The following is a 26119-nucleotide window of genomic DNA, read 5'->3' on the forward strand; positions in this document are numbered from 1 at the left end:
TCCTGTTGGAAGACCCCTGGACTGAATTAGCACAGCCCCAACTGTTCTCAGGATGATGGAGGACCATTTCCATTTCAGAGTTTACTTGTCCACTCGATAGCTTTCTACCCTAGTGAAGCTGGTGGAGCAGGGCCAGCCCACAGCATTTGGATAAGCCCTTTGAACTCCTGGAGGAAAGCTGTTTTTATGAGGCTGTTGCTGTCTGTTCACACTGGAGTCTTCTCCTGGTACATTTTCCCCAAACAGACTTCAAACATCGATAATGGCAGGGGCGACCCGGGTCATATCATAAAATCCTAGTGACCACAAAAAACTTCAAAGAGGCAGAAAAGAGCCCCACCTCTTCTCATGAAGAGCCTGGGACTGGGGATCCTGGCTAGAATCCAGTCAGCCTTGCTGAATAAAGCAGAACGGCCAGAGCAGGGCTCGTGGCTTCCCAGATTCCACCAGTTGACCCCAGAGATATAGTTTGGGCGGGAATAACTGACACCTGCCCATCTCCTACTGTGGAACTAGCAAACGTGTCACATGTGCGATTCTGTCCCTTAGAGGGGTGACTCTCAACCTGGGGGTGACAATCCTTTCACAGGGGTTGCTTATCAGATTTCTACATTATGATTCATAATAGTAGCAAAATTCCAGTTATGAAGTAGCAAAGAAATAATTTTATGATTGAGGTCACCACAACATGAAGAACTGTATTAAAGGGATGCAGCATTAGGAAGGTTGAGAACCACTGCCTTAGAGAGAAAATAGGAACCTCGAATAGTCTATTTGTGTCTATTTGAACTGTTGAGGACCCCAATAACTCAGGTTCACCAACTCTTGGCTTCTGATTTTCCAGATATAGTAATATTGCAAATTGATAGTATTGATTATTGAACTCTTCCTTCTATGCATGCAGCAGATATTAAGTAAGATGTTAAGTAAATTATCTGAATAATTGGGGCTAAACTGCTTTGAAGTCTTCTGGTAGAGCATCACCAAACTGCTTAGTGTGTATGGTAATGCTGGCTATTTGTCTGTCTGTCTATTTTACATGTATAGATGTTTTGCTTGCCTGTGTACTTCATGCATGCCTGGTGCCCACAGATGAAAGAAGAGGGCATTGGATCCCCTGGAACTGGAATTATGTGGGTGCAGGGAATCAAACCCGATTCCTCTGGAAGAGTAGCCGATGCTCTTAACCCTTGAACCATCTCTAACGCCCTGTTGATACTCTTAAATCCCTCTTACGTGTTCACCAAAGTAAATGCCAGCTACTTAAAATATACTTGTTAGTGATTTGATGGCTTAAAAAGATTTTGTTAAACTACAGCTAGGGGTAGTTATGAGTGTCTCCCCCCCCCCCCCATTTATTTCCAGGTTTACAGCAGCACTTTCAAAACAGTTTAGTCACTGTCTTTAAAGTTAACAGATGATTCTTTGATGTTTCCATTATCTGTATGGTGTTTACTCAGTCAATATTATCTGCTTTGCAGTTTTTAAGAACGTATTTGCGTCCCATCATTTTTGGCCTGAACTGTTTTCTTATAACACTTTTTAAGGAGATAGCTTCTCTTTGGGACGAGGGAGACCTTCTAATGTCTCAGCAGCTTACCCTGCAGTTTTCTACCCGCTTTTCCCTGTTCATGATTTCTGATGCTCAGGGGGCAGCCTCCCTGTTGTGCAAACTCTCTCCCTGGAGAGATGGAAACAAATGTCCGCCTCCTCTGTATAGGACACAAACACAGCAAGCCACAGTGTGTGTCCACTGAAGTCCAGCTTGGGGTATTAGTACATTTACTGGGCTTATAGAGGATGGGTGGTGAGTCCCTTACAGGAGGGGCATGGGGCTGATGACATTCCCATAGCTGCACAGGTCGAGTGCCCCTTTGGTTCCTTCCACGTGGTCTATATGTTCTAGCACAAGACTCTGAGGCTGGTTGTCACTGGGGCAGAAGTACATGGGAAGCACAGAGAGGCGTGAGATGAGGTGAGGGTCCACTGACCGTCCCTGCATGCTTCCTGTGAGGGAATGTTACATTCAGCAGGTCTGATCTTCAAGGTCTCTTGGAAGTAATTGCAGATCCTCTGAAGAGGATGGAGGATCTTGTACTCCGAGATAGCCCTCTCCAACACCCTCTTGGCATTCTGTTGTTTCTTCAATTTGGAGGCATCTGTCTCTGTAATTCTAAAATGAATGAATGAATGAACACGTAAACAGCTAGTCCCTCATCCCACTAAACTTTCTATTGTGATACACATGTTCCTTCTTATTTTCAGTATAATTCTCTCATCCCGTTCTGATAAATCAACACTTAGTTTTTACATTATGACCATGTAAATGGTGTTCCCAGTGATGCCACATACTTATTATAGTTCCCTTTTTAGGTTGTTTGGTTTGCTGGGTCCACAGCCCATCCCCCATCCCCCCTAAGTCTGTAACTGCCTTTAGTATTGCCATTTGTTTAGTTTTCTGTCTGCATCTTCTGGATGCATCCTTATATATGTGTTCTATATTTTAATTCCCATCTTCCTATTGGCTAATTTACTCAGAAACTCATCTCTGCATTTGAAAACAACTTAGTATCAGTTTCATTCTTTTTCATGAGAATTCCGCCAGACCTAGCTCTTCATCCACCTTATGGACTCGTCCCCCCCAGGACTGGTCCTCCCTATGGCTGGTCTTCCCTATGGCTAGCCCTCCCCAGGACTGGTCCTTCCTATGGCTGGCCCTCCCCAGGACTGGTCCTCTCTATGGACTGGCCCTTCTCTGCATCATTCCCAGAGTTCCTGTCCTAACCCTGTGCAGAGCCTTTTCTTTTTGTTTGTATTTGTTTCTGTCTGTTATTTTGTTATGAATAGACAGTCCTTGGATGTTGGTGATTACCCACCCTCTGGCTAAGGCCAAACAGGGCTCTGGAGTATCATGTGATGAGCTGGTGGAACCAATCGGCTAAGTTCTGCCACTGAGGAGGATAAGGCCAAGGTGTGTACGTCCAACTCCTCCTCGTACAGCCTCTGGCTCAATCCTCCTGCTTTCACCATCTCACACAGACACCTCCCTATACCTCCTTTATACCCAGGCCTTCCGGGCTCCTTCGGGCCTTCATCTTTCTGAAACCTAGCAGGTTCTGCCATACTAATTAGCTCTCAGTTCTGTGGCCTCTCCTCCCTCGGGCTTACATTTCACCACCAGGTGTCCATCTTCTTTTTGGTGTCTAAAGCTTGTTGACACCTTCCCTTTATCCAGTTGGGTGTGTGCCATATGCATCCTCTGGCTTTCACTTCCAAGGGGGTTTGTTGACTAGCTCTGCCATATATATCAGAAGCTGTGTAATGCAGACTTGATGCTAACTCATCCATCCTTAGTGTTGTCCTTTTTCCAGTAGCTCTGCCATGAGGTAGTTTCCTGAAACCCAGAGCATTTTCTCTGCTCACATTACCATTACATATTTGGTAATGTTAATACGTAATAACATGGCTAGCATTGTAAGCTTTTTCTGTGACCCAGGCCCAGTTCTCTGTGGTTTGCATGGATTATCTCAGCTCACCATCACAGCAACTCTGGGACATCCATGAAGACAGTCTGGCCCTTTTCTCGGTATGATTGTTGCCAGTCTGACCCCAGCTTTGAGTCTGGTATTGCTCTTTAATCTCTCTTTTTGTGTGTTGTAAAGAAACAGGTTGTAGAATGCTCTTGTCAAATTCAAGGAACATGAAAGAAATAGTACACCCAATGCTAGTGACATGGCGCTGTCACCACCCCTCCTTGAACCATAAAAGCTATTCAGAGGGGCTGGCAGCTGGTGAGTGACTTAGATCCTGGGTGCTGATGGGCGCTTTGTAGTTTGTGAGGGAAGTTGCTGAAAGTTTTCTTATCTTGACACTCGGAGGGCAAGAGGTCCTTCTTCAAAGAGAAGGGCTGGTCTCAGAAGGAGATGTGGGAAGAGCATAAAACTACAGGTTCTTCCTGGTGCTGGACAGAAATGAAACAACCAGTGAGAAAGGAGAAGTTCCAGGCCCTGGTGGCTTCCACATCTCTGTGGCACAAGGCCCTGCTGGCGTCCATGGTCTGAGTCAGTGTCCTGTTCCTAATCTCACTCAATCAAAGGTGAGATTCCTTTGACTCAGAAGAAGAAGGGATAATAATAACTACCTCAGTGGGTGGTGATGGGGTTTGAATTATATAATGTATGCAAACCACCCAGCCCGGCATGTGCCACACAGTTAAGGCTCCAGCAATGGTATTTCCTTCAGTGGTCTCTCCTGAGTGTGGAATATGGAAAAGAGGTGAAGCAAACAGTTGTATCGGTCTGAAACCTGACTGACTCCTCACTCAGCTGTGAAGCTTGGGAGTTCTGTGTTATGCTCAGTTTTTGTCCTTCTTGTCCTTATCACATAAAATCAATAGTTAAATCAGTCCCGGGAACCTGGCTGGAACTGCTGGCTGGCCGGTCTCACCTGGGCCCTCAGCCCAAGTTCAATAAATCTACTAAAGAAGGCGTGCAGAGGCCACGAACCTGCCCTGAACCCACTTGTGATGAGCAGGTGACCCCAAACTGTTGTTAGTGTGTGCTGTAATAAGATGCCTCTGGGTTCCAGCAGAGTTCAGCCAAAGGCCCCACATGACATGGAAATCTGCCCTGGAGCCAGGCTTGTCGGGTAAAAGTTATGTAGTGAATTTCTCCAAACACTGGCATCTGTTGTCTGCTGGGGGTAGGGCGACCAAGAATGATTGAGTGCTTACAGAAATGTGGGCAGGGCATGCGACCTGTGACAGCTGACAGGCCGCTTTTGGCCACTGTTACGCATCCAGCTCTTGGGATAAACAACTTTAAAAGCATTACATGGTTTGGAAGGCATCCTTCAAAAATGGTTCTATTTTCCAGACGCGTGACAACCTACGGCTCAGTTTGTATAAGGGTTAAATTGTACAACTGGTTTCTCCTCCATCGCGGCCGTTGTCACTGTTGAGGGCTTGTGTGTCTGAATCTGCCTGAACACTCACTCTCCCAACTGTACTGTCGTGTCAGTTGGGGGCCCCAACACCTATTTAAAAGCAAACAAAACAAAACAGTATACTCAAGTTTCAGGCTATGTGTTTAGAAGGAAAAACCATTTTATTTTTACCTCAGTGTGTTTGGCTTTTCAAAAACATTTCTATCTTGTCCCCTATTCATAATTTTGGCAGAATGGAGATGGTGGGCAGCTTATTCTGATGCTTTGAGCTCTTGAAGATGAACTTTCTCTAGACTATAAATGCTCATTCCCAATTCATTTCAAACCTCATCCTCCCACTTGGCCTATTCCCAGAAATTGAGCCTGTCACCTCTTGAGCCTCCTTGGAAATTCTGAATGACATTAGGCAAGAGAGGTGGCTCTTGGAACATGACATTCAGGCCAGGCATTTTTTCTGAGCCTCTTTTGGACCATAAAATAAATATAAAGTGTTCTATCTAATGACAAATTGAAGAAAAAAGGGTATCAAAGTCATATATACCACAGATTTTGTTAAGTTTCAGGGAAGGGTTCATAGGATTGCTCTTCCCAAATTGCAGTGGGAGAGCTGACAGGATAGCTTGGAGCATCACCCTGATTTATTGTGTTGACGTGACAGCAGTTCATGCTCTTTTAATCTGCCTGTGTAGGACCGATTTCCCCTTGACTCAGATCTTTGTGATCAAAATAGCCTATGTGGATGTTCCCACTGGGTGTGAACTGCGGGCCGGGCTCTGGGCGTGAGAACAGGGTTGCAGATGGTGAGACTCAAATCCCAGTTCCAGACTTGGCACTTTGCAGGCTTTGTTTGCATGCATGTACAGATAGCTTTTGACCATTCCCTTCCCTACCCAGGTCCTTCTTTCCAGTGGCAAAGGGGAGGGGTCATGTGTATACTGGTCATGTGTATATGGCATAGTAAACACCTATTGAGTTCCCTCTGGGAACATCAGAGAGAGGATTCCTTCCAAGAGCTGGCTCTCCAGATAATGGGAAAAAAGCCCATGCAAGACATAAAAGTTCAGTACTGTTCTGTTAAAAGGAAAGGCATTAAGTCAGTCTGGGCTGTGGGGTACTTAAAACATTTTTCATCAGCTGTGGCTCTAGTCCTGTCCCCAGCTGGACTGACCACCACTTAAGTTGGTTATATATAATCACCCAGAAGAGTTGAGTCATTGGCCCAGCCTACCCATCGCTGCTTCAGCCCTCCCTCAGAGTTCACCACCGGGAAACTTGCAGGCAACCCGGGTAGCTCAGACTGGTGGAGTGGGTCACAGCAGCCTACATAAGATGTAACATCCAGGAGCCTGCTATAAATGGACCACTTCCTGTATGCTCCTTCCTTGAAGAGGTACTTGAATGTTCACAGTGTTTTGTTTTGTTTTTTAATTTTTTAGCTGTTGGTCAAGAGGTGAGTACCAAAACAATAGAAAGATGTTGAGAAGCATTTTCAGCAAGAACGGATGTGTGTGTTTTTGGAAAACAAGTCCCAAATCTGTTTCCTCCTGGTCCCCAAAACCTATATCATAGCAGTGCTTCTTATGCTGACCATGTAGGCAATATAGGTAGCAAGGTCAAGGAGCTGGTGGAATAGGTAGCCTGCAGACGGCCAGAAGAGACAGGTGGGTAGCGCTGAGTCTACAGGCAGAAGCTCACGCCATATAGATCAGCTGCTACTGCTGCTACGTAGCAACTTGTGTTTCTGCATTTTCAGAGTCTGGTCTCCTTGTTTGCTTTTGATTAAATGTCCCTGGAATATTGTCATAAAAGTGATCTTAAGATAGAAATGGTCCAACAGGAAGTGGAGACATTGAGTCCACTGTTTATAAGTTCTCCAAGTCAGTGCTGGCTAATGATGGACTCATTCTCAGGGATAGGCCTGATTTCACATATTTTAATACTCCACAGACTCTTGATGCATGGAGTCTCGCTGTGGGCCAAATCAGGTCTCCAGGCATCTTTGTATTACCAAATGATATCTAACAGAGGCTGAATTCACTTAGCTATATTGACATGACCCATGTGACAATGTGACACAGGTGCTCTGTTGACTGCCTTGGGAGATGTGAGGTGTCCTTGTGGCTAAGGCTAACAGAACTGTAACCACATATATAAGTAAGTGGAGGCAAGTCCCATGGATTGTCATTTCTCTCCAGAATTTCCTTGATGAGCCTATCTTTTTGTTGCTTCTTGTTTTCTAGTTCACATGATTCTTAGTAATGGTTTTAATGAATCAGAATAAAGAATATGCAAAAGAGTTGCCACAAACACGAGGGATTCTAAAGAGCAAGATCCACTCGTTCCTAGGCACTGCCCATGGACCCCTGAAAAAGGTGCTTTGGGCTTTGGAATGACAGATTCCAAAATCTGTCAATCTCTCAGCATTGGGATGTAGACAAAGAAGCCTTTGAGGGCAATTGAGAGTGTCCCTCAGAACTATGAGGCTTGCTTGGAATGAGGGAGCCAGCAGCTTCAGCTTGAAGCAAAGTTCTGACTTGAGTAGCCTTCTCTAAGGAATCTCACCTCAGCCCAGAGTTAAAGCATGCCTGTGGGCGTGCTGTCACTGGTACGGTCTGTTTTGCTTCTCAGATGGTTTAGGCACTGTAAAGGTTTGTCCATTCAGTAGTGATCTCAGAGGCTTCCTGCATGATCTTCTTGTGGTGTCTTTGGTTGTTCTTGACTTTGGATATTTTTTTTTCCCACTTCTATGTGCCTCCTGCTCCTCTCTTTCTTATGCTTGAACTATGGTTAGAAGAGATCTAGTAACCATTCCAGACTTCCAAAATTCAACCTGCAGTCTCATTACATAGAGGGCAGCATGAGGGGCCACAGGTTCCCACTGACTGGTGAGAGGAGCTGGGTGAACTTCTGGGATCAGCCTCCCTTTTCATTTTGTGCGCATTACCCATCATTGCTGAGCACAGATGAGCCACTAGAGCCAGGCAAAGAGGGCCTTTTTCACAGGTAGACCCTCAAACCAAATGAGGCACTGCTAGGGCAGGCTGGCTACCCCGCTCTGCGTATGCCAACCGAAGACCCTGGGTTCAGGGCAAACGAATGGATATATTCTTCTACCTGAATCCATAAGACCAACTGCTCAACACATACAACGCACATGCATGCAAAAATACACGTAACATAACACATGCCCTCGTGTGGTACTCACGTATCCCACTTTCATAGTCAAAGCCCTGAAAACTAAGTTTGCTTTCTTAAAAGTATCATCAGCTAGTAGTCAGTGTCTGCACTCCTGCCTCCTGTGGAATCAGGAAGACTAGAAGATGGCTATAGCTAGAATATGCCTCTTCCTGATGGCCTAGCTGAGTTCAAGTGGAGGTCCAAAGGCATGATGACTTGGTGGCTGTTTCACAGGAAGTTTGCCAGGGATCGGACTGAAGATTCTGCTTTTGTGAGAACAAAGTGAAGTTGTGCATTGAAGAGCAGTTCGGGGCCTATATATAGGGGCCCAGGGCCTGCTGGGATGGGGTTTACACTCAGGCTGTCCTTTTGCCCTTCCACTGAACTCTCTTCATTTCAGTCATGAGCAAACAGTCAGGGCCTGAACTAACAACCCTGCAGTCCTCCGAAGCACGGCTCGCTTACAGTACCGAACAAAGGGAGGGAGGGCCGCGTGGGCCGGCCCGGGCCGAGGAATGCAGCTTCGGGGTTCTGCTCCATAAATTTAACCAGCACGACGAAAAGGAGATAATATGAGCCTTCGTGATGATCTGAAAGGGGGAGGCTCTGTGTCCCATTGATTGCGGTCTGGCCCGTTGCCAGGCCCAAGCCTGACCGACAGTTGAACCATATCGTTAAGGCGTGTAATACAGCTCGAGTCTTGTACTGCCGCCAATGAGTACATATCCACAGGGCAAAAGTTTATAAAGAGTTGAGGCTGTCCTGCTTAACCCTCTCACACGGCATGTAATAGACCCAGCTGCCATTCAGAACCTGCCCATCTGAGGTCACACAGGGAAGCCCGCATGCTTCCTTTCTTCAAACAGCATTTCACGTCTGAGGAGAAGGAAGGAGAGCCACTTTGAGGGGGTCACGGGGCTGGAATGTTCCCCTCTGGAGCAGCTAGGCAGTCTGCCTCCATCCCTCCCCCGGCCCCCAGCCCAGAAATGGGACACCGTGGTGCTTTCTTCGCAGCGACTCTCTGTTTGCAGTATAATGTTGCTGAAGGAAACCGGGCTGACACACCAGGAAACCTAGCCGTCTCCTAGGAGGCTGTGCGGTGGCAGGGTGGTTGGTGCCTGGATGCTGTGTCTTGTCATGGCATTGCCGAGGCCGAGGTGGTTCTAGCGCCCCTCCCAGCTGCCCCAGTGCATGGGGCCAGTGGATGGCCTCACTCTCTGGCGCTTTGAGGCTAAGCCCCATGCTGATCAGGGCAGGTGGAAGGCTGCCTGGTGGAATGGCCTAGTGCTGGGTGGTCTCAAAGGGACTCTATGCCCTCACCATGAAGGGCATGGAGAAGTAGATATCCCAGCAAGACCCACAGCCTGGGCTCTCAGAAGAAACAGTGAATTGAGCAGATGTGCAGACAGACAAGGATTTGATTAATGTAGCCAGAAAGGAAGGGCTACCTGTATTCAGAGGACCTAGGAGGGAAAGTGGATTGGGATGGTTCCATCCTGTCTGTTAGCTGATCGCATCCCTTGGCCAGAGTGAGGACATTGTCCGTGCTCTGTGTCTCTGTCATTTCCAGAGCAGAGGGACCCTACCTTCTGTGGCTCGTGTCCAGAGGTCAGGTCACCATGCTCTGTGCCCAGCGGCTGTGCTGCTCCCTTCCACACCCAGAATCTGCCCATTCCTGAAAGCAGCACTGACACTCCCTGGCTCCAGCCTTGTCTCTGCTCTGCCTTCCAGAAGGTCATCTTTATCTGCCCATCACCTGGGAGCTCCAGCTGCTGCACAGCTGGCACAGGAAGCCTCTGCATAGGGTTCCAAGTCAGGTATGCTCACTGTGCTGTGATCTCTTTGGGAGGCCAAGGGGGTTCTGTTTGTTTTGGTGCTGTGGGCTTGAGTAAAAAGGCATTAGAGGTAGGAGAAGAGAGACACAGTGGCCAGCAAGCCTGAGACTTTTGGGTCCTTTGTTAGTCATGCTTCCACTGTCAGGGTGCTCTGAAGGCCTCAAGAGGCTCGTTGGTGACTCCAGCATGGAGGATGTTGTCATCTGGACTCCATTACACAATTGCTAAACCCAAGCTGCATGTGTCTCTTCACCATGCATATGAGGCCAAATTGTATGAAGAAATTCTGCTGCTCTCTGGATTTCTTTGTTTCTGTTTATTAATCACTGAAGATGCCGTGAGTTCGCCAGATGTTAACCAGGCTTTATAGATACTCTTATCTGTACAAATCTACAGTCAGAACACCAGAAAGTCCTCAGTGGTTTATGTGACACATAGAGGGAAGCCTGGTCCCAGCTCCCTGGTCTGAGCATCAACGACGGAAGAGTCACTTCTAGCCTCTGGTATGACTCCTTTTTGGTCAGCATCAGAGCTGCTCTAGGCTTGCTTGTACCCCTCCCTCCCCAAGGAACTTAGTCATTAGACAGCCACATGCTTGTCCCCACTGTCTGCTGTCTGTGCCTGGGTCCAGAAGAAAAAAGAAAATACTTAAGTTTCAAGGAGAGGTGGGGCAGAGCTTTTGTGTCCGTTGTTAGGTATCAGATGAGGTGTGGCTGCACCTGCCTCTCTCTGAGCTACAGGGAGGCCAGGGCAAGAGAGCAAGGCCCACTGCTGACCTCCCTGCCTGGCTCGCAAGCCTGTGTGCCCATACACAGGGAACCAATTAGAAAGGCACATGCTGGGTGTGATCAGTGCTTGGCACCAGATCTGGGAGGTTTTGCCTAGTGCCCATCTGTCTGGCAGAGTCTAGCATCTCACCCCTGTCTCTCTGGCTCATAACAGGTTTCTAACACAATTTGCATGTGTGCTTTTTTTTTTTTTTCCCCAGGCCTGTAGAGACAACCCCCACCCCTTCCCCAGGCCAACAATCCAAATGAATTAAGTCTTACTGACTCTTGTCTCCTAAGAGGACAGGCATTGGGAGGGTTTGGTGTCCACTCTGACCCAGGGTACCTATGATCTCTATGAAACCTCCAAAAACACCTGAGAGGATCCAAGCCCTTATCTTTCATTTTGATCTCTTTCCACCTGGACCATTAATTCTACTTTCAAAGGAGGTCAGGAAGTGAAGAGCATTTCAAAGTGAGGTTGATTTGGTCTCTAAACCAGCTTGTCTTCTGGCTTGTGCTTTGCCCTGATGAGAATCAGAAGGGACAGCCATAAGCCCCTTCAGCCTCATGGATCTGCAGCTGGAGAGCCTCAAAACCAGTTCCAGATGTCACTTCTCCCTTTGCTCTGATGGGCTGGGACTGGGGCATGCTGGGAGGCAGGCGCGTGTGCTCTTGCCCATTCTTAGAGTGTACATTTGCACTGCATGCTCTACCTTGGGGACCCCTTAACAACTGTGCCACGCATACCCAGGTCCCTGTGGGGCCTGCCAACACCTCCAGCTCCTCAGTCAGAGCACAGTATGCTGAGCTTTCTGGCTCCCGTAAGAAGGAACAGACACCTTCCTGCCATTCAGGGTCAGAACAGTAGACAGTGCAGTGAAAGTAAGTTCTTGGGCCCGGGAGGAGTCCTGTAGGCAACTTCAGCATGACAGAGCCCCATCCATGACCCTCCTCACCGTGTCCAGGGCTAGGCAGGGCTGGCCAGGCTGTGGGAGGAGACGTAGGTAGTGATGGTCACTCCCCTCTGATTGTCCAGAAGAAAAGCCATTCGGCAGCTTCTCCCCACCTTAGATGGCCCAGGTGCCGTACAGTTATTACAATGGAAACCTGGACTCATTGGTGGGTTTACTGTGAGTGTACTTTAGACATGTTTCTCTTTGGACTCAGCTGCTTCCCGAACCATCGTGGTTTCTAAAAAGCATAGTTTTAGTGTTTGAGTGACATAGCATGTGGTATATGTACATCGAAGCTTGGGGCACTGTTAGTTGTTAGCTCTTCAATCTCTGCAGCAAGCCACTGAGATAGGCGCTGTTATTTTTCTCCCTTTCTTCTTATCTCGGGTAACCCACTATTAATAGTCACCAAAAAGTTACTAGTATAACCCCACCATACACCTCCCTGCATAGATACACAAATATGTGCGTGTGTATGAGTATCACATAAATAGGTACATGTGTAAATGTGTTTGTGCATGCATGCATATGTGTGTGTGTGTTGTTGTTGTTGTTGTTGTTGTTGTAGACTCTGGTGTGCTAAGCAAAGCTACCTCTACAACCAAACAGTACCTGCAGCCCCAAGTACAAACTCCAACATCTCACCTTAAAGCACCTTTCCATTCCAAAAGCAAGTTATATTGAACATTTATGTAATATGTTGCAAATATGCCATCATATACTGTGCTTGGTAGCCTTTCAGACTTCAGCATCCTCTCATAGCTGTCAAATGCTGTTCTCAGGGTCAGTTTCTGAACGTTTAATTGCTGGATTGAAGTGGTGTGTGCTTTCTCTAGTAACACAGTACAGATTGCTTCCTAGGAAGGTGAGGCAGTTTGTGTTTGACCTACGGGGCTTGGGTGGAGCCTTTTTTCCAGCATCTGCCTGCTCATTCATTCAGAGCAGGTGTCTTGGTTTTTTTGGGGTAGCTGCTGTGCCAGACACTGTAGTAAGGAGCAGGCTTTATCTTTTAAGGCTGCCAGTCAGAGCAAATATGTCAGCACTGCTGCTGCTCACACTTGTCTGCAAGTCAGCAGTGTCAGATCATCTCCTGTATTTCTGTTGGCTATTTCCAGGTCTCCACTTGTGGATTACTTCTCGTTTTTTGTCCCAATCCTTTTAAAACCCCTTGGAGTGGTTCAGTTGGTAGAATGCTTCCACACTCCACACAAAGCTCCAGGTTTGAGCCCCACTACTGCAGAAGTCAGGCACGCTGCTCATCTGTAACCCCAAGAGATCGAGGCAGGAGGATCAGAAATCAAAGTTCATCTTCTGCAGTGTAGCAAGTTTGAGGCCAACCTAGGCTACAGGTCTGTGAGACCTTGTCTCAAAGAAACGGGGAGAGGGAAGATATTTGAGAGACGTCTAAAAGAACTCTTAGAATGCATTAGGTGTTTGGTTTTTTAAGAAAAGAAAAAATAAAATGCCTTGAAGTCAAGTCGTCATTAGTGTACTTACTGTGTCTTCCTCCACCCTGCCAGCAGTAGCCGTACAGCCGGCCAGTCCCTCAGTCTAGATGTTGATAAGAGGTAGCTTTGCTGCTGGTGGGTCCTGCCCATGTGCCTAGGAGCCTAAGTCAAGACCATGTGAAAGCACGTCACTCTGCCTGCAGTGATGCCAGTTGCTGCAACTCTAAGAATGAGTGCTGGCAGATGTTTTGGTTGTGCGGGTGTGACCTGTTGACTTTTTTTTTTTTTTTTGTCTTGTTATTTGTTGCCACCTGTTCTGAAGTATCTATTTACACCTTGTTCCATCTGGCCTTACATCAGGCCCCTGCTTGAGGCCAGACCTTCCCAAAAACCTGTAGCATGCTATTCCAGGCCTTCCACTTAGCTGCCGCACTCACCCAGTGATACAAGGTGTGGGCTTCTGTAGTCATCAAGACTGTAGACTGTGGGGTGCTATGCGATGGACTTTTCCTGGGGAAATACAACACATACATCTACTCACCCCAGACAGGAAGCTCACAGCCGACCAGTGAGTTTTATTGGGGTTACTTACAGCAATATGAGTGAGTAGTTAAATACAGAAGCAGAAATGGCTCAAATATAACTGCATCATCAAAATCCAGCCCAGCGCAAAAGCTGGGAACCTGGAGTGTGCTGCACCCCTTGCAAGCAGCTCAGTGGGTTGGAAGGTGTCCTTTCCAGGTACTTCAATAGGCTCAAGCCTCTTCCAGGCAGCTTGACTGGGTTCGGCTCTTTTAGACAACTAGGCTGGCCTTAGGTCTTTGCAGCTTGGATTGTCCAAGATTGACTCTCAGCTGTCTTTATTGTTTGCTAAGGAGGGAGATGGACCTAGTGAATCTGGTTAGTTTCAGGGACTTCCTGAAGCTATTATAAATTGTTTACTTTCTATTTTAAGGAACTTCCCTTTAAGATGGATTGTTTTAATCTCAGAGGAAACTGCTACACAACATGGGGCTAGAAAGATGGCTTAGAAGTTAAGAGTCCTTGATGCTCTGGCAGGAAACCTGGGTTTAGTTCCTAGCATCTACATGGTTCCTTACAACCATCATGACTCCAGTTCTAGAATCTGACACCCTCTTCAGACTTCTGTGGGTACCAGGCATCCATGCAGTATACATACATGCAGGCAAAATATTCACAAACATAAAATAAATATTTAAAAAAAGAATGTAGACCATAGGTACTGGGAAGATGGCTCTGTTGGTAATGTGCTTAAGGACCTGAGTTCAGATCCCTGGGACCCATGTAAAAGGTACATGTAACATCTTGCATGTGTAATCCAGAACTGGGAGTAGAGGTTGAAGAAACAAGTGAATTTCTTTCTTTTTTTTTTTTTTTAAGATTTATTTATTTATCATGTGTATAATTTTCTGTCTGCATGAACACCTGCACGCCAGAGAAGGGCACCATATCTTACTTTAGATGGTTGTGAGCCATCATGTGGTTGCTGGGAATTGAACTCAGGGCCTCTAGAAGAGCAGGCCGTGCTCTTAGCATGTGAGCCATTTCTCCAGCCAGACAGGTGAATTTCTAAAGCCTGTTGACCAACCAGCTAGTCAAGTTCTTGAACTTTAGGTTCAGTGAGACTCTGCCTCAAAAATTAGGTAGAGAACAACAGAAGAAAACATCCAACATCTACTCCCTATGTGTATGTGCACACATATAAATATAACAATTACACACACACACGCACACACGCTTGAAGGGCAAGAATGTAGACTATACTTTCTTGATTGTAAGCTTCTCAGAATTGGCTTTTTTTTTTTTTTTTTTTGGTATCCCTTCTTGGTGTCTAGATGCCTAACAGCGGTGGACTGTGTTGAGAGTCTCCTCAGCAAACATGATATCCATTAAGTTTACTGAGCCCAAGGGTATCAGACGATCCTTGGTCAAGTTTGCCACTTTCAGCAAGATGTGTTTTCTTCACTATAAAGTGCAATACTAGTGAACATGCCTTGAGAAGAACAGTATGAGGCTAGGGTGTCTGGGGACCCAGTCAAAACGTTCATGCCTGCAGCCCCAGCCCTACCCCAAATGCCAGCTGCCCAGTCCCTCCCTGATGTCTTCTCACCCGAGGCTGACAGAAAATGCATGTGCAAGAGCTAGGGCCATAACCATACATGATGTAGGGGCCTTTTCACAGTGCCTTGGGGCATTCGCACACCGGTCCATTGTGTTTGAGTCATAGACCAGCACAGTGCCACAGTTTAAAACACACCAGTTGTTCTCTCATGTTCTACCATTTTCTTAAGAGACAGCGAGTATGTGTCATGGGCCTCTGTGTAAATTGCTTGGGATCAACAAAATGAGTTTCATTTTGCCCAGCGTAGCAACTGGCATCTCCAGTAGCCTCTAAACATCTTGCCAAGTATACTGTAAATGTTTTCCTTCCATTCTGTTTTTATTTGTAGTCATTTTAATATATGAAAAGTCAGCCTTTCAAATGAGTCACCTTGTCATGAAACCCTGTTATTTACTTTAACCACCAAGGGCTAAAGAAAGGTCTGAGCCATCGTCCCCACATGACCCACCAGTTTGCAACATGCACAAACCAGAGGCAGGCTGGAGAGCCGACCTGCAGGGTGAGCTGGGCATCTTTTCCTGATGCCACCTTCCACCCCTCCTTGTGTACAGTGGCCTTCAGCACACCACACAGCATTAAGAGCCCTTCTGGCCTGCATCACCCCTGGGGTCCTGATTCAACAGATCTATTGAGTGCGTGTTTAATGTGACACAGATGGGGGACATCCCGCAGACCTTTCTGCTTTACAAATTTTCAGCTTTTTGCATTTCATCAGCATTGCTTATTGTTTACAGACTGTAACCTGAGACAGCAGAACAGACTGTAATTTTTAAAAAGGTTGTGGGGGGCAGTGACAGGGCCGCAGGGGATTTGGGAAAGAAAAAAATCCAGTAGTGTGGAATGTTGTTTGCCGTCCAGACCAAACAAACCAGTTTGCCAAGGGTTGATGGACTATGACAGTCAACCGGCTTAGGTTAACACCGGTCAGCACGTAATTAACAGACAGCTTGACCGTTTTATCACCAAATAAAGGATACTCTCTGTCACAGGTGGAACATCCTGGTCCCAAACAGAAATCAGTCTGTCATAGAGAGGCCAAAGGATATAGCCAAGATGCCATTGTTGTTCTGTTCCTTTCCTGACCAGAAAGGACGATGCTGAACCTAGTTCCCATTCAGACATGAAGTTGTTCTCCTTCACCCCTTCCTGCAGGGGCTTGTGTCTGACCCTATGGCAAGTGTCAGAACAAAGAGAGGGGTCTTTTTTTAGTATGAAAAACTAGGATCATCTTGGGGGCATTGGACTCATGGCCTAGAGCCAGACAGACACAAATTCTATGACAGTGCCATCTCTGACTTTAGATGGGTAGGCTGGCTGGAGGTAGCCTTGGCTTCTGTGAGCTCGCAGCCATAGGTTAAGTCTAAACATCAATAGCAAGAAACCCAGCTGGTGAGAAGGAACGCTGGGGACTGGCAGGGACTGGTTGTCTCTAAGATCAAAGGAACCTAAAGCTTGGGCAGATATGGAATGAGCCATGTAAGGTCGGACTGTGAGGAAGCTTCTCCTTGGGTGTGAATGAGTCAGTCTTGATCACTGGGTCAGACAGTTCTGCGCTATGGGCCAGCTGAGTGTCAAGGTGCCGATGACTCCCCATGAGGAGCTGGACCCAGAGTAGTTGCCCGGCTTCCAAGCCTGTTTTATTTTTTTTCCTTCTCAGAAAAGTACAGATACTGCACAGTTCCCCCAAGCTGCCAGTTACCCTTTGGGAGCATGTGACCTGGGCAAGGAGCTTCCTCGTGTCCCCTCACAGTGGAATGTCCAGCATTCCTATGCTCCAGGGGTCCCTGGGTCATTACCAACTCCCAGCCTTCTCCTTCCTCTGGCTCCAGAGGCCCTGCCACCAACCAGCCCTCTCAACTCACCCAGCTCTCCTTGCACCAGCTCCTACAGTTTGGGGGCTATACATTCATGTCTGGTGTGTCCGGGCTGGAAGGTGTACCTGTCCTCTGCCCCCTACAGCTCGGCTGCAAGGCCCAAACCCCAGGGCACTGACGCCTGCACAGCTTTCACTCCTTTGGAGTTCCCTTTCTTTCCCTACTGTCCTTTCTCTTTTTTACCTTCCCTGCCTTCCACCCTCTTCCTTCTGTGTGAGCAGCCCTGCGCCTGAGCAGGAAGCAAACCCCTAAGCTGTAGCACCCCAGGTCTGCCTGGCATTGGCCCTGAAGGAGACCCGGGGGCAGAAGCTTCTGAACAGCAGTGGTTGTACAGGAGAGGTTATTTCACAGGCTGCATTTAGAGAAAGTGTTTTGCCAGTGGTGTGTGTGTGTGTGTGTGTGTGTGTTATATCACCCTTGGGTATGGGGAATTTTCCTAAAGGCAATACTCTGAGATTATTCCAACTCTAAGAATTTGATGTTCGTTATAATTTATTGAGTGCTAGGTGATTAGCACTGCTTCTTTACAAACATTATTTCAGGAAATTAATAGCTAAATAGAGAAGGGAAAATGCTCATGTGTCCAGCATCCAACATGCTCCTTAGGAGTCACTCTTACTGGGAGTCATGTCACAGACCCCCATCCCTCCATAGTAGTGGTTGTGAAGTGCCCCTTTCCTGTAATGATCCTTAAAGTTGTGGGCCTTTTTATAAAGTAAAGCAACCCCAGAATGAAGGCAGATTTATGACATAAGGGGAACCTTTCCCAAGCCTCACAGCTGTGCTGAATTCATTATAAAGTGAGCCTTCTTGGCCTTCCAAACCCAGCTGAAGTAAACAGGTAGTCTCACCCCGGAGGCAGTTGACCAAGAAGAAAGCCTGGAGTATCCTTGTCTTCAGGCTGAAGTCCCAGCAGCACATCTGCTGCCATTAGTCCTGCCAGCTGTCCCGGTCACAGTGTCATGGGGTCCCCAAATGCATAAGATTACAAAGAGCCTTGACCCCTATAAACAAGTCAGGTGTGAATCCCACTGATGGGTGCAAACCCAGCCCAGGAAATCGTCCCTGCTGGACTGCTAAAACCTAACAGTATAAATGGGATTTCTATGATTCCTTGAGTCAACATCTCCCTCCATTTTCAGTGGCAATAGTATGGTGTGGGGCTTTAATGTGTTGCCTTACACGTGACTTCAGAGCTCCAGGGAACAGAGTGGAATGTCAACAGGAAGGGGAATGGGAAGCACTTCCGTGGCAAGCTGTGAGCCTCGCCTGGCCCATCTGTCTGGGCTAGGGCTCCTCTGTGCCGTGGGTGCCCTTCTGTGGAGTGTGTTGTAACCAGGCCCCATTCTAAGCACTGTACATCTAGCTACTTAGTTACTCCCAGTAACAGCCCTATTATCAGCTTCATTTTAATTTTTGTTACATTTATTAATTTGCTTTGTGTGTGTGCGTGCACGTATGCACGCGTGCGAGGGTCTGGGTCAACCTTCTGCCTTCAGTCTAATTATTTGTGCTTGGTTGAGTACACTGCCTATCAGTAAAACACTTAGTGAAAACAAAAGTCTTGGGCCTGGATATAAAATAAATGTAAGCATCGTCCATCACTCCTCAGAGGTCAGCATGTACAGCCTTCAGTAAGATGGCAGCCCTCAGTTGAATAAACATCTACTGTGCTTGGTTGTCACAGTCTGCGCAGACCGTCTACTCATTTACTGATGGTGTGTGGCTATCACTTGGTTGCTAGACATTGACCATGACAGACTTCTCAACCAGCTATCAGCTTGCACCATGCCAGCATATGGACATGCACAACCATCTGTCTCCAAGTAACAGACCTGTGACACAGCTACTCATCACAGAAGCAAAGAACAAACCGTGGCTCGGCCAACCGCTGACCTCAGGCTGAAAGGCAAGGTCAACGAAGTGGGACTGGTTAGGTCTGGCCGCCACCTTGTTTGGATTTACTGTTGCTTCAAGGCTCTGGCACGGGTTGTTTCCATTTCTCTCATCTTTGGTTTGGGGGCCTCCTGTATCTGTCACCCCCACCAGATGAATCGAATCTTCCTGGCCAGCCCTCCCCGGGTAGGTATCTGCAGTGTATCAGCCACTCCGTGAGTGGCCCCTTCCCTGGGGGAAGAGGCATCCATGGTGTATCACCGCTTCCTGACATTTTCATGGAGTTCAAAGCTCAAGTTCATTTGGTGCTGACATTTTGGATTAGCTGGTTGACTGGAAGGGCTGCTTCTTCCTATATGCTGTGAAATTTATAAACCGCAGCAGCTGAAGGCTTAAAATGGCCGACAACCCCCAGCTGGCAGCAATTAAGTGCACCGCAGACCTTTGGCTAAACAAAGGCTGTGGAGGCAGAGATGCTGCACACACAGAACTGACTCGTGTTCTTGGAGTTGGTCAAGAAACACAGTTAGTTAACCAAGGAGAGGTGAGTGAGGGGGTTTTTCTACTTCCTGTTTAATGTGGTACCAGACACTGCCCAAGTGGCCACCCATCAGTTAGGAGTGGGGTGGCAGAGCAATTTCAGAATTGACCCTCATGCCCCAGCACCAATGCATACTGGCCTGTGCATACCATATTAATCAGGATTCTCTAAAGAAGCACAGATGGTAGAATGAATGTGTAGATACAAGGGGAGCTGGCAGACTGGCTTCCAGGCTGTGGCCCAGGCAGTCCAGCAATGGCTGTCCCCACAGTACAGAGGCTGAGAATCTGGTAGTTGTTCAGTTCATGATGATGGATGTCTTGGCTGTTCAAATCTGGAGGATTCCTAGAGAGGTGCTGGCCTTAGTAGGATAGATGAACTTGCCAGAGAGAGTGGGGACAAGCAGGCAAAATACAAAGCTTCTGTCATCCTTAGCCTTTCATGTGGACTGGGGCCATAAGGTGTGGCCCAGACTGAGGGTGGGTCTTCTGTATTCAAATAATCAGGTGAAGAAAATTCCTCCCAGGATTGCCCAGCAACTTGAGTTTTAGTTGATTCCCAGATGTGGTCAAGGCCACAACTGAGACTAGCCATCACAGAACACCACTGTCCTTTCATTGAAAAGGAGCAGGTGGAGTGAGAAAACACTGTAGCCGTTTCATACCCACTCAAGCAACAGGCTCTAGACCCAGCTGGTGAGACGGCGTAACAGGTGAAGCATTTGCTGCCCAAGCCTGACCTGAGCCTGATTTCTAGAACCCACAGTGAGAGACTCCCAGTAGTTGTCCTCTGACCACCTCACATATGCTATGGCATGCATGCATGGGCGCGTGTGCACACACACATCAGAGAGAGAGAAAGCAAGCATGCAAATCAGTATTCTCTAAGATACAACATAAGTATAAATCAACTTAATTTTGCTTTGTTTGGATCTTTTGAGACAGGATTTCATGTAGTCCAGACTGGTTCTTAAGTTGCTTTTAACTGAGACTTGCCTTGAATTGCTTATCTTTCTGCCTCTGCTTCCTGAGTGCTGAGATTATAGCACACTCCTGACTTTCCTTTTCTTTCTTTTTTTGTTTCTTGCTTGTAGACAGGTTCTCAAGTAAAAGTAAACTTAAAATTTACTTCTTTTGTTACCCTGGCCCCATCTCATGTGCCATCCTAGATAGTATCAGTTAGCATCTCCTAACTGCATTGTGGCTCAATTCTCCTCTCCCTCAAACTTTGATAGCCTGAAATTTAGCAGAAAGTATGCATGTGTGCACGTGTGTGTTCGAACCCAAAGGTTACCAGGAGACATGCGCAAGAATGTTCATAGCCACATCACTTACAATAGTAAGACCTTAGCCGGTACTCAGATGTATATACCACGGGGTATTAGTAAACAGACACAAGTGAACTACAGCTGCCCAAGGGAATGACTGAGTCCTCTCAGTACAGAGTTGGAGGGCATGTGCTTTCCAGTGCCCTAACGCGTAATTAGAGACTGTAGATGCACCAGTGCACCAGAGCATGCTTTGAAGTATGTGAAGACTGCCTAAGAAAGAAAAGCACAGGCAATAGACACAAGACTCAGAATCTGGCTGTGCCGAAAGAGGAGGAGCGGGAGTGTGGGTGTAGAAGACCCAGGCTGTGGACAGCAGCAGGGCTGGGCTTGTATTTGTTTTTAAGTGTGATTTGAATTCAGGCTGTGCGTATGTATGTACATTTATACATATGTGTGATGATATGTATTTTTAGGACCTTGTTGTGCAATGATGACAAGTCTGACTCTACCAGTATATATTTTATATTATTTGTTGCTCGTGTTTGGGGTGGTTTTGGTTTTTGAGAGTTTTTTAAGATGAAGTTTCTCTAAGTGGTACTGGCTGGCTTTGATCTTGGAGCTGTCTTCATGTCTGCTTCCCAGATTCTATGATTACAAGTATGTGTGACCATACATATGGACTGTGAGAGCAGTTCTGCCACACAGTGGTACCTTTTCCCTGGTGAAGGTCACTTTGTCACCTTCCTGCTAGCTCCTGTGTTTGGAAACATTGCTTACGGTCGGGTTTTATTTTTAACTCTTAAGTCTAGGTTCAGATTTGTTCACATAGTGACTTTCAACACCATCCTCCAAACCGTGCTCACGACCTACCAACTTGGACATGAGAACTTGACATTTTCGTTGTTTTAGAGAACTAACTAGCCTTAGTCACTGACACAACATTGTAGAAGAATGAGGAAGATCTTGCACCTTTAATCTGCCTTTTGCCTCTCTAAAGAATCACCACCAAGAGGGAACTGCAAATCACCCCTCTGTGGGGAACCCCTCATTTACTGAGCTGTGTCCTCTCTTTGAGGTAGGGCTACGATGGGAGGCTGGTTTTTGGGTTTTCTTCCCCCCCCCCCTCCTTGTATATCATATTGACATGAAGTAAGCTTCGAACATCCCAGTGAGCTCCTGCAGGCCCCAACACTAAGCACTGAGTCCAGCCTGGCCCTTGCTGTTTGACAGACTACCAAGAGAGGACCAGAAAAACTGGTAGTAGTTTGTCATCTGCGGGAAGACAGGGAGGAGATAAGCCTAGCACATGGTAAAGACGTACCCACAAGAGAGCTGTTCCACCTGCTCCTTCTAGATGTCTCTGCGTGGCTGTAGTTTGCAGCCTAGAAGATAAGAACTATACTGTGAGTGGAGATAAAGACTTAAAAAAGGGATCTAGTGGCAGCCACTGACTCAGGGAGTTACTGTCAAGGAATAAACTTTTTGGTGATAGGGGGCACATTTTCCTTTATTCTGAGTTGACCTTCAGCTGGTATGAGATGTGACTTCCATGAGCTCAGGAGCAGGAGCCTGCCACCTTTTACTGGCTTGCCTGACTTCCTTCGGTCCCTTCAGAAGGATGCAGAGTTCACAGTCTGTCCCCCCACCCTCACACTCCACTGTTAAGCACTAAGGAAACACTAGTCTCCTGTAAGGGCTGGGACATATGTCCACAAAGTTTCCGCTTTCATATCTGTCTTTTCCTTTCCCTCGTGGACCCAGAGGCACCCTGTGTTTCTCTTACAAAGATGAAATTCTGCTATTCTCTGCCTGTGCCTGATGCTCATTGACTTTCAAATTTCAGAACCTCAGTTTTGCTTTGTAGCTCAGGGAAGACCCCAAGCTGCTCCCCACCTACAAAGCATCTGCCATCCTGCTGATTCTCAACAGGCAGCAGGTGCTGCTGAGGCAAAATGCTTTTTCTTGGTGTTGCTCATGTGGAGGCAATAAATACTCACGTATCTGAGTGAGGCAATATGCTCTGGACAGGTGACTGGCTTGCTCTAAGTTAGGTTTCCAGAAGGGCTCTTCGAACTGAGGTAGGGGGTTGGGGTTTGGGAGGCTAAGGCAGGGCAGCCAGCTCAAGGCCAGCCAGAGCTATAGAGTAAGTTCAGATCCAGCATGGGCTACAACATAGTGAGACCCTGGCTCAAAGCAAATAAACCCAAAGGCCATTGGTTAGGTACTGTAGAGAGGTGAGACTGGTTAGTGTGAAGTATGTGTTAGAGGTTAGCCTGCAGGCGTCTCTGCAAACTGGGAAGCGGAGTGAGGGGATAATCAAACCTTACATTGAAAGGAAGTAGGAAAGTGCTCTCACCTTCTTCCTCTTGGCAGGATCCTTGGTCTTCTGCCTGCCAACCAATGGCCCTTTCAGGAGACTTTTAGGCAGAAGAACCATGGGAATGCCTTAGGGAAGACATGTTATTAGTCTGTGTAGACCAATGGCAGTGAGTGTTTTGCCAGGCCAGGAGACTAGAGCAGGCCGCCTGGAAAATGCCACCTAGCACCTTCCTGGGGACCTCTTGCCTATGGTGATCCGCGAGCATAGGTGAGGGGTTATGAAGTCCCTCTCCCAGTGCGCTTACAGTGTGTGCCTACACCACCATCCCTGCTTTCAGGGAGAACTCTGGGCTGAGACCATTAGTAAACCTACACCTTGTAGAAGAGGTTGAGAATAAACACAGCGGGAATATGCAAATATGTGCTATGAATGAAGCCCATGACCCAGTCCCTGGAGATTCACTGCATCCTCTATTGCACTCCTCACTCCTGAGAAACACAACCAAAGGACCTTAGATGCCCTCATACCTATTTGAGAATTGACTAGGGGTGCTTCCTAACAACTATCAGACACCGCCCCCCATGGCACCTTCTGGATCCACAGGCTGCTGAACTTAGCCTGACCCAGGTTCAGAGGAAGCACTAGCACTGGTCTCAGCTCTGCAGATAGCCTGTGGCAAGTTCCAGACCACCGCTTCCAGGGCCCTAACCCCGACCTGCCCCGCAGAGCACTTCTGCCCCTCAGTCCATCCCCACTACCACCACCAGTACGTGGTCTGAAGTGCTGATTCAGTGTGGTGCCTGCTCCTCTCTCGGAGGTATGTCTAGAGAGGGATGTTTTGCTTCAGTGGGTTCCAGGAACAAATAATAAAAAGTACAGCAAGTACAAGGCTAAGGACAGACACGGTGCACTCTTATCAGTCATCTGAAGTATGCACTGTCTTTCCAAGACAAATATGGACTCCTGTTTCTAGGAAAACACCAAAAAGTGTTTATCAATTACCTTGTCTGTGGTTTGTGGAAAAAGACAACAGCAGCCGACCCTGAAAGCCATAGCAAAGCAGATTCCTTTGGGCAACCGACAGCCAAGTGGCCTGAGTTAGGGCTGCTGCTGTGGCCTGGGACTGGTCCCCTCACGTGGCCACTGTATTCTTTACCCTTTAACCCGGAGGCTGAGCTCGCCCCTCAGGAGTCTGGCAGGTTCCCAGTAAAGCACTGTAAACAGCCGTAGCCATAGGTAACCTGTGCTCTCTAGCACAAGCCTGATAGCACTTCTTTATTCGATTTTCCAGCCAAGAGGTAGGTTGTGTCGCCCCATTACACCGAAAGTGAGATGGAGGGCTAAGGAAGTCAGCTGATTGAGCCAATATTCCGTATAGTCAAAGGATTGTGAGGCCCAGTCAGACTTCACGGTGGCCATGCCATAGACCACATAGGCCTGCAGTAATTCATTCCTGTCTGTTAAACAATGCTGTCTCAAATGAGGAAGGAAAGTCCCTTTAACCTTGACACTTACCCTCTTCCTGTCTGTTTGCCCACCTAGGACCCAAGCCCAGAGGGTCCGGAAACCACGGTGCTGCACTGGCCCTCAGGGGCTGCTCCCACGCTATTCTGAGAGCCAGGCCGAAGGACAGGAACAGCTCTTCAAGCTAACGGACAACATCCAGGACGAGTTGTAAGTGGGGACTGGAGAAACAGCCCATTGGTCCACTGTGCTGCCCTGTCCGTCTTTGAGTCTGAGAAGTTTTCCTGTGACCAGGAGCTTCATGCTGATGCAGCCCTTGGAAGAAGCTGAAGGATCACTTGTCCTAAATGTCTGATGGGTGTCACTATGACTACTTGTAAATGGCCGTTACTGGAGGGAGTTGCTCTCAGCCTGCTCCAGAGCGGACCTCGCTAGGTTGTGTCTGCAGCATGAGTCTCTCTGTCATCAGTACAAAGAGGCCAGTACATGGGATATTCTCAGTCTTAAGGGATTCCTGTCCCATAGTTCTTCTTAAATTTTGGTATCCATTGTTTGCTAGAGAATGCTAGCAAATTGAAACACAAGTAGCAAATTATTACCCATGGAATATTCTAAAAATACAGTTTTCTTGATTGTTCTGTTGCTCTTTCAGTAGCCCAGGATCATGTCCCATTTTCAGCTAGTGAGATTATTCTTAGCTGACATGGTAGCCATGGCAATCTTGGCACTATTCTGTGGAAACCCTCACAGTGTAAAGTGCTCTGCGACTTGACCAGATGTGAGAGAACTGAATTTCCGGGATAGAACTATGCTGGTGTAACACATTCCTCTAAGGTGAAATGAGTGAAGGAATGATTTGGCACTGTGGGTGTTGTTGGCTGATGGAAGCATTCAGGGAAAGATGAGCTCCTGGGGTGGTCTTCAGTGTCCTTGGTGGAGACAGTACCAGAGAGGCCTCAACTCACATTTCGTATCTTGTTTGTACAGGGACGTGCAAAATGAAGTCTAGGATTTAGGAGATGGGATGTGGCTCTTCTTAGATGTGTCACCTCTCTAGATAATGCTGTGTGTTTCCTCCCGTGAGCCTGTTTTGCTGCCTAATTACATGCTGTGGACTGAGTGGCTTCAGTGACAGAAACTTAGATCTCAATTTCTGAAGACTGAGAGGGCTGAGACCATCCTATATATCACAGTGTTGATGGAGCTTTGGGCTTCAGACTCAAAGGCCTAAAGAGTCATTTCTCAGCCAGGCAGGACATGGTGTAGCCTCTGTTAGAATGGCAGCCAATGATGGCTAAGATGTTCCATTCACTGGAAACCCTCTGAACCTAGAAGAGTGCCTGGATTCAAACCACTCATAAACTCAGCTGGAAAGCTGCAGTTCAATATTTGTGTTAATATATGCCCCACTTTCCAAACACTGGGGACTTAAAGATGCTATTAAAGGTTAAGTAAGGGGTGAGAGATGTCGCTAAGCTGGTAGA

The 26119-nt window shown here is 47.3% G+C and overlaps 1 protein-coding gene across 5 annotated transcripts in view; it reads left to right on the top strand.

The window, feature by feature from the left end:
• Vps13d (vacuolar protein sorting 13 homolog D) overlaps nt 1–26119 on the top strand; it is a 224513-nt gene that overhangs the window by 188991 nt on the left and 9403 nt on the right. For all 5 annotated transcript variants that reach the window (XM_021649137.2, XM_021649138.2, XM_021649141.2 and 2 more), the window contains one exon: nt 24714–24845. In XM_021649137.2, the coding sequence (XP_021504812.2) occupies nt 24714–24845 (132 nt within the window). The remainder of the gene's footprint in view (nt 1–24713; nt 24846–26119) is intronic.

The sequence above is a fragment of the Meriones unguiculatus genome, chromosome 3 (genome assembly GCF_030254825.1).
Source record: "Meriones unguiculatus strain TT.TT164.6M chromosome 3, Bangor_MerUng_6.1, whole genome shotgun sequence".
Lineage (NCBI taxonomy): Eukaryota > Metazoa > Chordata > Mammalia > Rodentia > Muridae > Meriones > Meriones unguiculatus.